Here is a 16,897-nt window from a genome sequence, read left to right as displayed (position 1 = left end):
AAATCATGAGGTTCTCCTTTGTCTGCTGTAGGAATTAAAGAGACAAAGTTAAGAGGTGGACATCTGATCTTCCCTAAAGAAGGGTTGTTATGTAAAGACAGTTTATACTGACAAATATGCAGCAGATAAATATTGTGTTTTAGATTTTAGTAGCAACACTTTTACAGAACACAGAACTGCCGCATATGTCTCTTGCCTGAAAGTGAGTGCAGCTGCCATTACCAAACAAGCTGTTGAGGCCAATGCTCTAAGGCAGTGGGGTTGGGCTGATGCTGTAGGATCAAAATTTGTACTAAAATAAGCAACTCATCTAAAACCATCATCTCTACATTATGCTAATAATCCTAACACACTTTATTTGTTTTACAACAGAATAACAAAATGTTTTGAGTAATCTTGTAATCCAAGAGCAGGAGGGTTTTGAAAGTAAAGGTTTTAATTGAACAATCGCTTGTTCATGGCAATCTTGCCTGGGGAGAGACTTGGGAGTGTCTTTTTTAAGTAATTTTAATAATAGCTTTACAACTTTTACATAGTTAGAGATTTGCTGTCGGCAGAAACCGGTTAGTCCCAGAAAAGCCCACAACTGTTTTACTGTTGTATGGCATAGTGCAGTTTGTATGAAAGTAATGCATGCGAGTAGAATTTGCCTATTGCCATTTGAAGTAATGTGACCTAAATATTGAACCTGTGATATCCATAACTGCAATTTTTCTTTATTAACCCTAAATCACAGCTTTGCTAGCTAATCTGGCAAAAATAAAATAATATCCTGTTTGCGGCAGTTTTGAGAATTTGAAGCTATAAGTAAATTATCTACATAATGTATTAGAGTAGACCTTCATAGAAATTTAATTTTATTTAATTGTTTTTTTTTCATTTTTCTAGAAAAAAGAATAGGTGATTTTACATATTCCTGTGGCAATTTTATCCATGCATACTGTTGTTCCTTGTAGGTAAATGCAAACAGATACTGACTATCTGGGTGTATCAGAATAGAGGAGAAAGTAGAGGAAATGCCTGTCACTGAAAAAGTGACGGCAGTTGGTAGGATTGAACTTAATACTATGGCAGGGTTAGAAACTACAGGAAAGGTTGGTATTGCTACTGCATTAACTGCTCTTAAGTCCTGCACAAATATGTAAGGATTTTTTACTGTTTGTTTTGTTGTTTGTTTTTTGTTTTTATGATGGGTAAGATTAGTGTGCTACATGAATTTCTAGTCAAGACAATTATTTCTTGTTGGATTAGTACAGAAATAATAGGTTTGATTTATTTTTCTTCCTCAGTCAACAAAGGATATTGAACTACCATATGTAGACACTCACAAGGATTTAAAATTACTTTTACAGGTTCTGTGTCTTTTATGAGCCTTACTTTATTTTTCTGAGTAGCCCAAAGCTATGGAGGGACTGTTTTCAGTTCTGAATCAACATTTGGGCTTGTCTGCTGTTAGGGCAGCAAAAAGTATATATTCATCTGTACAGATATCAATAAAATATAGTTTCAAAGGAGATGATTCATTTGGAGTCTTAAGGAAAACTCCATCTGAAGTACAATAAATAGAATGTCATACTTTGCACACTAAGTATCTACCTTAAAGATTTAATTGGGGCAGTATTTCCTAAATAAAGGCATGTTGGTCTTTTACCAGATCAGTTTGGATAGGAATAGGTTTAGTTTTGGGGTATTCCAGAGGAATTCTAGGCACTCCCACACTCCCAACAGATTTAGTGAAAAATGGGAGCTTTTTTGCATTTGCTGAAATAATCATTGATCTAGTTGCCTCTGTGTCAACAAGAAAAGAAAGAGAAGAGTTACATACTGTAATATTAACAAAAACCTTTTCCAGCTTGTCCACAATTAAAGCAATGACTAGCTCGGTTCATGCTATGGGGCACGTGGAGGTATAGAAGGGTAAATATTTTGATGATATTGCCCTGGAGCTTGTAGTTCAAAGAATCTAAATCAGCCTCTTTTTCCACAGTTTCTTTTTTCCTTTCCTGACCCCATGAATTATTATCAGATTGTTGAAGCTGAACATCTACCAATTTCTTTTGTTGTTCATTTTTTTTGTAAATTATTTTGTTCGCTGCATATTGTACTTGGTTAATGATTTCATGAATGCCTAAATATGACCAGTTTAAGCAAACCTTTTTAATCTGTCTCTGTATTGGTGGTAAAAAACCTTTTATAAAGGTGGTTGACAGCCCACTGGCTGCCACTCCTTCATTAGGTTGTAGATTTCCAGAAAAGGCTTCAAACACATCTGCTATGCACTATAAACATTCATCAATGGATTCTTTTTTTTTGCACAATTGTCTTAATTCTTACCCAGTTAAGTGTTGGGAGGGCAAGCTGTAATGATAGCTTTTAATAGGATATCCCTAGCAACAAGAAATCCATCATCTGTGTATTTTGGAATGTTACTGCCTCCATATTATGCCTCCAAGGAAGATGTTGAGACTTTTAAAACTGCTCTTAAATCTTCAATAGTAGGGTTCTGTAGCTGTGCATGTCCCTCTAATATTTTGGTATATTTAGCTGAATGTGGATTAGAGGGAGACAATCTACAATGATTTGAAAACCTACTGCAGTCCATTGCCGCACTACCCTTATGGTTGGTTCTGCATCTCCGTCTCAAGTGGCTGCAGGATTAGGCATCTCTCTCACTGGGTGCATTTGTATACAGGGGATTTATGTTTCAGTGGAAGAATCAGAATCTGATACTTTCTGAGCTTTGTTTAGAAGGGGGGAGTTAACCAATATTTTTCCTCATCAATAATTACTGAAAATTGTATAACTAATTGTTTAATTTTTTCAGAGTATTTGCTTTTGATGGAGTGCTGTTGTTACAGAATATTTTTAATTTGTCTACATGATTTGCATTTGCCCCATATGTATGTATTTAATATAATTGTTTTTTTTTTTTTGGTTCTAACATTTGGTCTAAGAATGTCATGACCAGTTGTCATTTTTTTTTTGGTCTAAATCATGTATTATCAGGGGACGGCCTGAAGTTCTACAAGTAACCTGGAATGGATCTGGGGAAGTAGTTGTTGGTTTGGAAGACTGAACCTCCACTTCTCCCCATGGAGAAGGAGGGATGTCAGCTTCAAGACAAGCAGATTGATCATATGGTTAAGAGGGCAGAAAGAATCAGAGGACAGTAATCATCAAAAGATTCTGGTTGATTTATTGCTAATTTTTAACCATCATAAGGGATATAGACCTCAGGAATTTTTTTCTTCTTCTGAGCTTTACTGTAGTGTATTTATTGTTCTATTAACTGCCTGCAGCTGTGATTTCAATCTAGCTGAATTGTATTTTAAACTTTTAACTACATATTTATTTTTCTTATTTTTAGATTTTTCATATTAGTCATTAAAATCTGATCAACAGGAGGCCAGTACTTTATATATATATATATATATATATATATATATATATATATATATATATATATATATATATATATATATATATATATATATATATATCAAACTTCCTCTGGGAAATGCAGGGCACTATAATTTTTAGTGATGTCAGACCATTTCACCAAAAAAATGACAACTGTCTTAACCATATTTATTAAACACATGCTTGGCTTAAGTCCCAAATTCCAGTTCTTTTAATACATATACATTGGCACTCATTGAAATATGCCCCCAAAGGCCTACAACAAATGGAAGAAACCAAAGGTTTTCAGGTAAGTTCAGTTGAATAGGTAGGCTATATGGGTGAAAATGAGATGAATGATACTTTTTTTTTCTTTCTTTTAAACTCTAGACTATTTACGGAACACACAACTAGCTCCAGGCCCAAGGCAGCTGCCTGGGGAATCATGTGCAGGATCTTGTCCTAGTGACATTAGTGGTCTATTGCAATGGTTTAATATCTCTGGGTATGGTTTCCCAAACTTTGGGGTTGAGTATATAAAAAGCATACTCTGTGAATTTCAGGTTAGTAGCAAAGTTTGCTAATGGGAGGGTAGTTTGAGAATGAGACCTTAGATTATAAGGAGACAGCTCTACTCAGTTTGGTCTGTTTTGTTTATCATAGTGGCACAGTTACTCAGAATAAATTCAATTGCCATCACTGTACCATATATGGAAAGGCAAAATGGCTACCAAAAGCTAACAAAACCACTTTTCTGCCCATTTCATTATTTCAAAGTTATACATCTTGGATACTCCCCACCTCTCAAATGTGTACTCCAAATCGGAACAAAGCTACTCCCTTAGAAACAACTGAGAAAATACAGTCCCATTGGTCAAACCCCACTCAAACAAGCTATAGGAGAAAAACCCACTCCAGAAAAGGTTCAGCCTCATGGAACCAGCTACCTTCTAACATAAATCTAAAGTAGAAAAACTTCCAACATTAAAAAAAAATGTAAGCAGCACTTGCAATCTCAATCTACATGAAACTGCTTCCGTGGCATTGGCTAGGTCTGCAGCGTATAGTGGCAGGCAGGTAAATACGTAGCAATACTTACTTTTGTACATACATAAATAATTCTTCCATTCAGTATTGCTAAATGTAACTGCATGCAGATTATACTATAAGTTTCTTCTATATTAATTGACTTTGAATAACAGTTTTACTGTATTGCTGTACCCAGGTCATGGACACAAAGGATCTATGGACCAGTTTAGCAATATGGTCAACAAGTTGTAAAATAAATAAAAATAAATACATAACATCATTAGTCATTTGTCTGTTGTAAGATAATATCAGGATTGTCACAATGAAGTAGTGGTTTAGGATAGGAAGAGCAAAAGTGACAATCTATGAAAATATTAAGGATATCATTTTCTGTTAATCCAGTTGCTTCACATTTCAAAATTGGTTCCTGGTCAAAATTATAAGCTTTTAAAGCTTTTTTTTTATCATCTGGCATTTTCTGTGCCCTGAATTACATAAACATATTTTTCAAATAACACTGAAAAAGAAGTCTAATTTATTTTTGTATTTGAAACCTACAGTCAAAGGGTCTCAATAATGAACTCATTGTAAGGCATGCTATAATGTGTACTGATGTAACAATTCTATAACATTTAACAATTTATTAGAGTGGACTGCCAGTTCTTACTGATGTTTTTTTTTTTTTTTTTTTTTTTTTTTTTTTGAAGTGGCACTTTTTTTTAATTGGCTAGTCCTGCCTTAGCTGCTCTTAACTCCTGTAGATAAATAAGTTTAAGATGTTATATGCTTAACCTTTTAAGGATTATGTGGAGGTGCTAGTTGTTCTTAACTTAATGAAAAAAAAGATTTCTTTCTAACTTCAAGAGACAAGAAGTTATTAGTACAGCTTAACATGAACAGAGAATCATTAAGGCTTGCCATATTTATACCTGGGGTCAGATTCTGAAAGACTTGTTCTTGGTGTATGTGACTTACTCTGGTGTAAGATTCTAAAATACTTGCTCTTAGCAGAAGTGGCTTACTGTGATGTAAGGACTGTCTATAAAGCAGATCTACACCAGAACAGTCACTTAAACTGAGAGCAAGTCATTTAGATTTAAGTCCTCCAATGTGCAAGAGAGCAAAGGCAGCAGACAAAACTACTGCCTTTTTATAAAGCAAAATTTCCTTCACATCTGCCTTCTGTTATTGATTATTTTGATTGACATTGTGTTGGAGACAATAGGAACTACTTTTAAAAAGCGTAAGAACCATACACCGATACAAGCAAACTTTTCTGAGACAATAACTCAGTTTCTTTCATTTCTTTTGTTTCAGGTGAGATATTTCCCATTTGACTGGCAAAACTGCACCATGGTATTCCGTTCATTCACCTACGATGCTTCAGAAATCAGTCTCGAGCATGCTGTAGATGAAAAAGGGAGGGACATCAAAGAAGTGGTTATTAATGAGAATGCCTATACAGGTGAGTGACAGTTCAAGATAGCGCCTGCAACAGAATTAAACTTGTCACACTGTATTACAGGGTCATTTCCAATAGAATATCTCAGAACAAAAAAGGAAGATTTTGATGGAGGGCAGATGAGGATAAAAATATAGTATGTCGTCTCTCCTTCAGAATATATAAAACATTGTGAGATATTTATTTTGCAGTGTCAGATGAAACATTCATGTTAATTCACACATGAAATCAGAAAACAAATAAGTATACACTAATATCCATCACAGAAACACAATTTAGAAAATTTACTATTTGTTTTAAAATAAGCAGTGCACTGAGGAATAAGAGGGATCGTGTAAATCATCCATACAGTGAAAAGAATAAATTTTTATATGTATAACATATATTTACATGCATTAGAGGTAGGCATACATATTCACACACATGCATAGGCTATACATTATATATATGTGTGTGTGTGTGTGTGTGTGTGTGTGTATATGTGTAAATATATATATATATATATATATATATATATATATACACACACACACACACACACACACACATGTATATATATATATATATATATATATATATATATATATATGGGTCACCTTCATTTCGTCGACAGTTCATTTCACTGACAGTCAAGTCAGCAGGACCAATTCACTGAAAGTTCATTTCACTGGCAAGTCATTTCACTGACACTCGTTTCGTTGACAGTGATATATGGCCTATTACTCACTGTAGAGCAATCTTGGAGTTAGAATATATAGTAAGGAGGGTGTGGAAGCCCCCCCCCCCCACATATAATAAACTTTTTACACTATACAGATATATACTTACAAGTGCAATGAATAACTGTTTCCAGAAAACAATATAGAACCCAAGTATGTGGGGGCTTCACCCCTCCACACCCCCCATTGTAGGGGGCTGTGCCCCCCACACCCCCCTTACTATATATTCTAACTCCAGGATCGCTTTAATTTGCTTTGGTTTCCAGTTTTTTTGTTGTTTTGCTGTTCCGAGGATGTGGTTACTTAACTAGAGTTTGTTCATTGGTGTTCCAGGTTTTGTTCTTGTGAGGTTTCGGCAATTTCATCTCGGTCTTGTAGGATTCGATATTGTGGCTTTTTGGTCTTCTCAGGTAGACCCGTATATATGTATATATGTATGTATATACGTGCGCGTGTATGTGTGTGTTTGTTTGTATATATGGATCCCTATCAGTTGAGTGAGTTTTCAGAAATTTGAAATTCATATGGTTGACATATGATTGAGTTGTTAAAAACTCAAAGCTTTGATCGGAGTTGGTCTGAGCCCTCCCTGTATAAATGTAAAAAATGTAGATTTTTGTGGGGTTTTTTTTTTGGTTTGTTTTCTTTGTTTTTGTTTTGATGTTTTGAGTTTTTGGAAACTCATTCATATGGTCTTGTCCATATGAATTTCCAAGTTTCTGAAAACTGGATCATCTTTATTCGTGTTTTAGATGCTGCTAGAAACAGTAGTCTTGTAGCCTGGTTGTGAACCTAGTGTTGCAATCTCTGCTATTATGCTGGGAAGAATTCTCATCTGAAACAAGCAAAGAAGGTGTTTGCTAATTTTTTTTTTTTTTTTTTTTTGTTTTTGGTACTTCAGAGAGGAGGTTTCATTTCCTAGTAGCTAATCAGTTTTTGAGCTCTGGTGTATCTGACTACTGAATAATGGACAATGGACTGCAGTGTTTTACAATGAATTCTACAGCAAGTAGCAGTTCAAAGATATAGTTAAAGCCTTTGTTATAAGTAGTTATATAGCCAGGCAATTTGAATATTAGCTGCATACATGAGATAATTTTCTATGTTGTTTTAAGTTTTATAGTTTATTGCCATGTGGCTTGCATCATGGAAGCCTCTTCTGACTTAGTACTTGAACCTTATCCATTATGGAAGTCTTATTTGTGTTGCTGACCTCTGTAAAGGTCCAGGACTGATGGGAATTTTGGACATAGAGTTCTTGGTCAAACATTCAAATAATCAACCATGAAGTACAGGTGCACTTTTGGTCAAATATTTTAAATGAGCAACATGTGTGTGGGAATCGGTTGTGCTGTATGGAGTTGACTGCCCTTTAGTGGAGGATGTGCACTCATGGAGTTGGCACATATATATATATATATATATATATATATATATATATATATATATATATATATATATATATATATATATATATACTGATCTCAATTATTTGACAGTTGATGCTTTGAATGTTTAATCACTGTTGTGAGTATAATCTTGGATTTTATACATACAGTTATCTGTTTTCCCCTGGTCTCGGATGTTATAATGCAGTCTGCTATGTCATATTATGTTACTTCTTATTAGGTTCATATGAATAGTATAATGTTGTTTGGCATTACAATTTTTGAAAATCTTAGGAGGTAAACACTATAATAATCATGAACATAATGCGCGCGCACACACACACACACACACACACACACACACACACACACACACACACACACACACACACACACACACACACACGTGTACGTAAGTAAATAAATAGCCAGATACAGAAACAGAAATCAGCAAATTGGTTTCTGTGTTGCTTAATACCCTTCAAAAACTCAATGTTATGAGCACTGACTATACGCAGAATACATTTAGTTTACACATTACACAGGTTACATAGCAGGGGAACTTAGGAGTCTAGCTAGACAAATCCCTAATAGTCAGGCATCATGCTGAGACAACTAAAAATCACATAGTTATGTATATATGTAGTGCCTCATGTGTTCCTATCAGTTGGAGCACCTGGAGGGTGCACAAAACAAGGTGCAGAGAGTAAGACCCAATAGCTTAGGCTCCTGCATAGTGATCTATGTATTAGACATCACATATTTCTATTATACATAAAGTAAGAAAATGAGTAAAAATTGTACAAATAAAACCATTTCAGTTCTGACCACAAATTATAAATTGTTTGTTGCCTCTCTTGTTGATATACTTTTACCCTTTTTATCAAACTAACATCAAGTAACCAGTGTGGACTTATAATAGGCAGACAAACTCGGGATAACATTAAAAAGTTTATTCTAAGTAAAGCACCCATGTATGATTGTAATCATTATCATTGGTCGACTACACATAAAAGCAACCATCTAATCAGTGAAGTAAACACGGTAAAAATACCTTTTACTGAAAGCAATGAGCAGTAAACCACAAATACCCAATACATAAAAACATTCCCGTCATTCAATCAAATAAATACAAAAAAATACAATACTTTGTGGGGGGAATCCCATAGCACCATATGGGTGGCAAGTCCCCATACCCTCTAACTTAAATATATAAATTCCAAGAGATATACCAATTCAACAGTTGCACCAAGTAAAAAAGAGAGCGCTCTCTCTGTATAGAAAGGGCTCACTGTCAGCATGCAGTAAAGACCATGATAACAGTGATTCCCTATAATACATACCCACTACATTAAAAAATAAAAGAAACAAGTCCACCTAAAAATGCATTAATGAAACATAGCACACAACAGTAATCAGTAATCCTCAAATATATACTTCTGTACTTACCACATTTCTAGCATCACATATTTGTGCATTCACTCCGTTATATCACTATAATATCCCTTCACACAAAGCAGCATTCACTCTACTTAGATATACCAATACAAATGCACACACGCATCGCATGCACACACACACACACACACACACACACACACACACACACACACACACACACACACACACACACACACACACACTCACATGCATATACATAAACAAACACACACACACACACATATCTTTATATATCTATCTATCTCTATCTCTCTCTCTCTCTCTCTCTCTCTCTCTCTCTCTTTCTCTAGGAAATTAGCACACATTAGCGAGGGATAACAATGATGTTTTTTTACCTATCTGTTGATCATGGAAGCTCACTAGGACACTTGTTCAGGGACAACCCAGTTGCACTGTCAGTAAACAAATGAAGGTGGAAGGAAGCAAACCTTCTACCCTAGGCACAGAAAGCAGCTCATTAACAGCTCAAAAGTTTTAGTCCTTTGTGCTAGCTGCCATACCAGATGATGAAACCATTCAACACCAGTCTTAACTGTATAACAAGAAGTTATTAATTTATCACATGCTAATAAAATATATTTCTTTCTCAGCTTATATCGAACCCTAGGGTACCATAAAACGGCTGCCCAAAAAAGGATGTGCTGTGAGATTATTGCCTGCAGACAGGCATTTAGTTTATTTTTTCCTCCCTTGTCTCTATCTTAACACAAAGCCTCCCTTTGGAGTCTGCTTTGACCCTTTCTTTCTCCTTGTCCTTTGTACTACACCCTAATCATTCCCATTAGCACTATCTTCATCAAAATAAGGAATCCAGTTTCTTGTCTTTATAGTCCTACAGATCCCATCACATACACACCTGTAGAAGGTCAAGGGGTGGTGTGCACTAAGGCACAGCAAAAGTTGCCACCTGCTTCCATAATTTATGTAACCCTCAAAGGCACTGGTCCCTTGCAACAAGCACCTCCCTGTGATCTCTAGCCTGTGTGGGGCATTCTAGAATAGAGTATACAACTAGCGCATGCTTGCCCAACCCTCCTCCTCCAGGAGAGACTTAAGAAATGTCACAATACCCCATTATAAACCTCACCACCATCAATCCAATCACCTGGGATGCTGTCATGGCCTTTTCCTAAATGATACGGGATCATTGACTTTTATAGCATCTAAGCCAACTCTGATAATTTTACAGGGTGCAATACAAATGCAAATTAGGCAGAACAAATCAACATTATTTTTTTCCTCAGATCATAAAATATGTATTACCTTGATTAACGATGCATGTTTATTAGCTTTGTACTAGTAAAATATTCACATTTTTTTCACTTAGCTTTCTTTGCTTCTTTTTGTCTCACTTATAGGTTCATAGGTTCATAGGTTGGTACTAGGCTATCAGCCCTAGGGCCTATACAAGCCTAGCCATAACAATTCCCTGGCTATTTCTTCCCACATTATTTACTTTCCTGGACCCCTGTCTAGCAGGGCGACTGACGTGATCCCTGGGGTGAATTTCCTTTCTCCCATCCAATCGTCAAGGTTCCTCTTGAAGAGGTCCAAAGAGGCACTCTGCTTGACATGTATGGGCAATCTATTCCAGAGTCTGGGAGTCTCTGGGTCAGGAACCTATCCCTCCAGTATGTTTTTATTGTGATGACAAGGTTTAGATCCCTGGAGCATGTAGCTCTGAGGGATTGGGATTTCTTTAAGTGTAGCATGTCCAACAGCTCTGGGTTTGACATGGCCTTGTATGTTAAGCAGAGATCGCCTCTGAGTAGGCGATATGACAGAGTATAGCTGGAGTTTATTAAGGCGGTCAGCGTAGGGCATCTGCTTTAGGCCTGTTATTCTTTTAGTGAGGTATTTCTGAGGCCTTTCCATTTGTTGCAGATGTCTTGAGAGGTACATACCAAATGGGGCGTTGTATTCTATAATGGGTCTAATGAGGGATGAGTACAGTGGGACAATGACCTCCTTTTTTCTGGATGAAAAGCCCTTTGTGATGAGGTGTGCCACATAGAAGGATTTCCTGACTGTTGTGGCGATGTGGTTATCGAAGGTGAGACCACTGTCCACCTGTGTCCCTAAGTCTCTTATCACACTTTCTGTGTTTAGTGTACTGCCACCTATATGGTAATTCATGGATACATGTTTTTTCCCAAAACATGCACCCATTTTTGACAATTGAGCCTCCAACCCATGTACTTAGTTATTCTTTTCATTCCAGTAGTGATGAGAGCTAGTGCTGTGATTGGTGCCATTACTGGCATGGACTCAAAGGCTTTTTGACTTCAAGGCCTTCATAGTGCATATGCATTTCCCCTATAAATGCTCACTGAAAGGCTAGCAGGCATTGACATGTCACTCCTCTCCCTTTCATGGCCACTTCTTCAAGTGACCAGGCCACTAATAAAAGTTAGGTCATCCAGGTCATAGGTGACTTTATACCTCTATGTCACAGAGCTGGCAACTTTGTCACATTTTAATTTATTCAATTTGAATAAGTACATATGCATTATAGTTATAAAATGAAGTGAATATTCAGTGTATCGCTCACACTTTTAGCAATAACTTGTATAAGCAGTTTGCTCGTAACTCACCAGTACTGGCACATGATATCTAACTGCACTGCCACTAAGCTAGACTCATTTAGTGAGCCCTCCATCAGTGTGGGGGATAGCACCAGGGCTGGTTGGGATGGAACAGAGACAATGGAATCCAGGTCTCCCACTCTGGTTGAGAAGTTGCATGCCCAACAACTTAATAGTCACATCATGGAAACCAGAACTTACTTACTTTTGAAGGCACACTAGAACCATCAAATCCAATGATTCCTTGGCTTGTGTGTCTACAGATTTGTGCACAAGACATGTACACATACCACCTATCTGAGAATGCTGCATATGGGAACTGATTGCTACAAGGGATACATTTAGATACAAAAAATTCCCACGAGTTGGAACTCACTGAAAATTATGTTGCGCTATTAACAGGAATGTGTCCTCTGTAAAGTAAAAGTTTCACAATGTGTTCCCAACTATTGCTCCTAAGAGGGGAAGCAAGGTTTTCATAGTGTCAGTCGCAACAAGAAACAAAGAAGGTGGAAAGTAACTGAGTGTACAAAGCATAAATAACTGAGAAAAAAACACTCAGTCAGGCACACTGGTCACCAGGAAACTCCAAAAATCCACAAACTACCAAGGTAAAAAATAAGTTCTTTAATGTTCGAATACACCACACAGATTTAGCGCTTTCATTCCACAAGGGAACTTCATCTGATTCAATACCAAATCCATGTTTTGAGTTGGCGATAAGAATGAACTGTATAAATGATCTTACTAGAATACTGTGCTACCATTAGTATGGAAATAAATGCATTATCAGTGGTTCTGCACACGTTATTAAACACTCATACATTGCTCACTGTAATAGCATCATAACATCATGGGATGATGTGAAAAGTCATACTGTTAATTTAAGACATGGCTCAAATCTTGATTATTTTTGGAGCCAAATGCACATGTGACACAGGAATCTTTTAAGATACATCCTGTATTGCCTGGGCTAGTCCACCTTGTTTAATGCTTACACTGGATTTGTACTATGTTAGGTAATCCCTTATCAAAACACAAATATAAATCTGAATCTCATGCAGCTTGCCTTTTGTTACTTTACTGTACTTCCTTCACTATTTAGTATGTATTTAATTGTATTTGACTTTCTATCCTTTAGTTTATGGATAAAAAAGGATCACAATAGTTTAGTCTACTTACCTGTACAAATGAATAAGAACTTTGTACTGTGCATTTCATGTTATTATCAAATTTATTCAATGATTATTGAATTTACTCAGAGAAACTAATGCCTAAGAATCTTAAAACTCACCATCAAGTGAAATCCAAGTGTTCCCTTCCTCCAAATGGCATATCACCTAAATCTTTTACTCATTTCTATCTTTAAACCCTTAAACTTCTACAGCAAACTCCTCACTCTTTGATTCTGTATATAATTAAATACAATATTGCCTAATTGCTTGTGCTCTCTCTAGCATGTCACACATTCTTAATTCTTATTATCTTTATGGTTTTAAAGGTCTTTTTGTATGCGTTGTATTTTCATCTGTGTTGCTTACTCCTTGTATTTAACACTATTATTGTTTTCTACTTGTGAATGTTTTTCACCTGGACTGTGCCTGCAAATAGTTAGTTCTGATCAGCAGACTACCGCAGTAAACAAATATAAGTAAAATAAAATAATTATCGAATTTAATTTGGACACTTTCCTACAAACTATTGCTCCTGCTGCTTGTTTGACATATCACCATAATGTGTAAGATGTATGCTTGGTTATTATTAATGGTTAAGAGAAGATATTAAAGCACCTTCAAAAACTGTGTATGCTTATAATTACTTAATATGGATACATACAGTGGATATAAAAAGTGTACACATCCCTGTTAAAATGCCAGGTTTTTGTGATATAAAAAATGAGACCACAATAAATCATTTCAAAGCTTTACACACCTTTAATGCGACCTATAACCTGTACAATTCAATTGAAAAACAAACAAATCTGTTAGGGGAAAAATATAAAAAATAAAAAACGTACAATAAGCTGGTTGCATAAGTGTTCACACCCTTAAACTAATACTTTATTGAAGCACCTTTTGATTTAATTACAGCATTCAGTCTTCTTGGGTAGGAGTCTATCAGCATGGCACATCCTGACTTGGCAATATTTGCCCACTCTTCTTTGCAAATGCTCTCCATATCTGTAAGGTTGTGAGGGCATCTCTTCTGCACAGCCCTCTTCAGGACACTCCACAGATTTTCTATTGGATTTAGGTCTGGGCTCTGGCTGGGCCATTCCAAAACTTTAATTTTCTTATGGTAAAGCCATTCTTTTGTTAATTTGGATGTATGCTTGGAGTCATTGTCATGATTTCTAGCAGATGCCTGAAGGTTTTGGGCCAAAAGTGACTGGTATTTGGAACTGTTCATAATTCCCTCCACCTTGACTAAAGCCCCAGTTCCAGCTGAAGAAAAGCAACCCCAAAGCATGATACTGCCACCACCGTGCTTCACCATGGGGATGGTGTTCTTTTGGAGATGTGAAGTGTTGTTTTTGTGCCAGACGTACCTTTTGGAATTGTAGCCAAAAAGTTCAACCTTGGTCTCATCAGGCCATAACACATTGTCCCACGTGGTTTGGGGAGACTTGATGTATTGCTTTGCAAATTTTAGCTGGGCCTGGATGTTTTCCTGTGTAAGAAAAGGCTTCCATCTTGCAACCCTACCCCATAGTCCAGACATATGGAGAATACGGGAGATTGTTGTCACATGTAGTACACAACCAGTACTTGCCAGAAATTCCTGCAGCTCCTTCAGTGTTGCTGTAGGTCTCTTGGCAGCCTCCCTGACCAGTTTTCATCTTGTCTTTTCATCAATTTTGGAGGGACATCCAGTTATTTGCAACATCACTGTTGTCCTATATTTTCTCCACTTTTTGATGACTGTCTTCACTCATGTGTTCCATGGTATATATATCCATTGCTGTGGAAATTTTTTTGTACCCTTCTCCTGACTGATACCTTTCAACAATGAAATCCCTTTGATGCTTTGTAAGCTCTCTGTGAATCATGGCTTTTGCTGTAGCAGACAACTGAGTAAATGTCAGGAAAATCCTATTAGGACAGCTGAACTTTATTTGGGGTTAATTAGTGTCTCTTTAATTGATGGCAGGTGTGTACCCAAGAAGACTGAATGATATAATTAAATCAAAAGGTGCTTCAACAAAGTATTAGCTTAAGGGTGTGCACACTTATGCAACCAGCTTATTGTACGTTTTTTATTTTTTATATTTTTCCCCTAACAGATAGGTTATAGGTCACATTAAAAGTGGGAAAAGTTTTGAAATGATTTATTGTGGTCTCATTTTTTTATATAACAAAAACATGGCATTTCAACAGGGGTATGTATACTTTTTATATCCACTGTATGCAGCCAGATTCAATAAAGCCTACATGGTCCATTTTACACTGTGTACACAGTTTTGGACACAGTAAACGGTGCACACCACTGCGCAGACAAGGTAAACACAATGTCATGCAAATTTCAACTTAAGCAGCTGAGTTGTAAGCTAACCAACCAACCCAAGATGAGGAGCTATTCAACAAACTATAAAGAAACCTTGTAGACTCAGGGCTGATTTTCCCTGTGAATTCCAAAACCTATTGGAATACAGCCATGGAAAGGAGTGTACACAGAAAAATTGTTAGAGGCTGCTGTTGCTTTAATTCATGTGTATGTGCAACAGGCTGAAGTCTGTGCTGGTGCTGCTGATAGACCATGGCCAAGAAGGAGAAGACTTTTCAGACCTCGGGTAATTTATCACAACCTACATAATATGGAAATTGTAGAGCACTACAGGGTGGATAGAAACATTACAAGAACTCTGCAACCTCTGTCATCCTCAACTCAGAGCCAGGACAAACTGAGGGGAACCCATCTCAGTGGAGAGAAAGGTATGTGTAATACTTAGAGTCTTAGCTACAGGTACCTTTCAGAGATCAACATGGACATGCTGGGGGTGTCACAGGCATCATCATCCAGGATCCTTCATCAGTTCTTCAAGTCTATACTCCAACATGCCAATAACCACATATATTTTCCCTGAACTCCTGAGGATAGGGCCAGAAATATACAGGAATTCTACCCTGTATCACACTACCCTGAAGTACTGGGTGCCATAGATTGCATACATATAGAAATTAGGGCATCACCCACGGAACAGGAAGGCTCTATATTAATAGAAAGTGATTCCACTCCATTAACTGCCAAGTCATGTGTAATGCAATGGGAATCATCTTGAATGTGCGTGTTGGCAACCCTGGCAGTTACCATGACTCACATATCTGGCACACCTCCCAATTGTATCAGATGTTCACTGTGGGGATATCCCACAAGGTCATTTACTGGGGATGTAGTTTATGCACTGGAACCGTGGCTGATGACACCCATCAGAAATGCAGACATACCCGCTGATGAACTTTATAATGAGGCACATACTCAAACCAGAAATATCATAGAGCATGTGTTCAGGCTGCTGAAGTCGCTGTTCTGGTGCCTAGATACATCTGGGGGATGGAGCCCCGCAGTACAATCCATGGACATGTACTGAAATATTCACAGTATATGTCATGCTACACAACATCATCCTGAGAAAACAGATTCAGCAGGATCAACAACAGGAAGGAGCACACATCCCACCACCAATGCCAAGGTCACCACACCCACATGCAGATGAGGAGCCAGAGGGGGAACAGCAGCTGCTGTGAGCGTAGGCAGATGTATGTGTGCTAAATACGCTCTCGCATTGGCTAAGGGACAACGCATAGCACACTCACTCACCACCTAAGGGCCTAAAACCTTCCTACAATGCACATA

The 16,897-nt window shown here is 37.0% G+C and overlaps 1 protein-coding gene across 2 annotated transcripts in view; it reads left to right on the top strand.

The window, feature by feature from the left end:
* The window catches only part of CHRNB1 (cholinergic receptor nicotinic beta 1 subunit), an 826,114-nt gene that overhangs the window by 593,386 nt on the left and 215,831 nt on the right, over nt 1–16,897 (top strand). For both annotated transcript variants that reach the window (XM_044077017.1, XM_044077016.1), the window contains exon 6: nt 5,746–5,893. In XM_044077017.1, the coding sequence (XP_043932952.1) occupies nt 5,746–5,893 (148 nt within the window). The remainder of the gene's footprint in view (nt 1–5,745; nt 5,894–16,897) is intronic.

Source organism: Protopterus annectens, chromosome 7.part0, assembly GCF_019279795.1.
Source record: "Protopterus annectens isolate FY-2018-M chromosome 7.part0, PAN1.0, whole genome shotgun sequence".
Taxonomy (NCBI): Eukaryota; Metazoa; Chordata; order Ceratodontiformes; family Protopteridae; genus Protopterus; species Protopterus annectens.
Note: the sequence above shows the minus strand (reverse complement) of the source record. Positions and strands in the feature narration are given on the sequence as shown.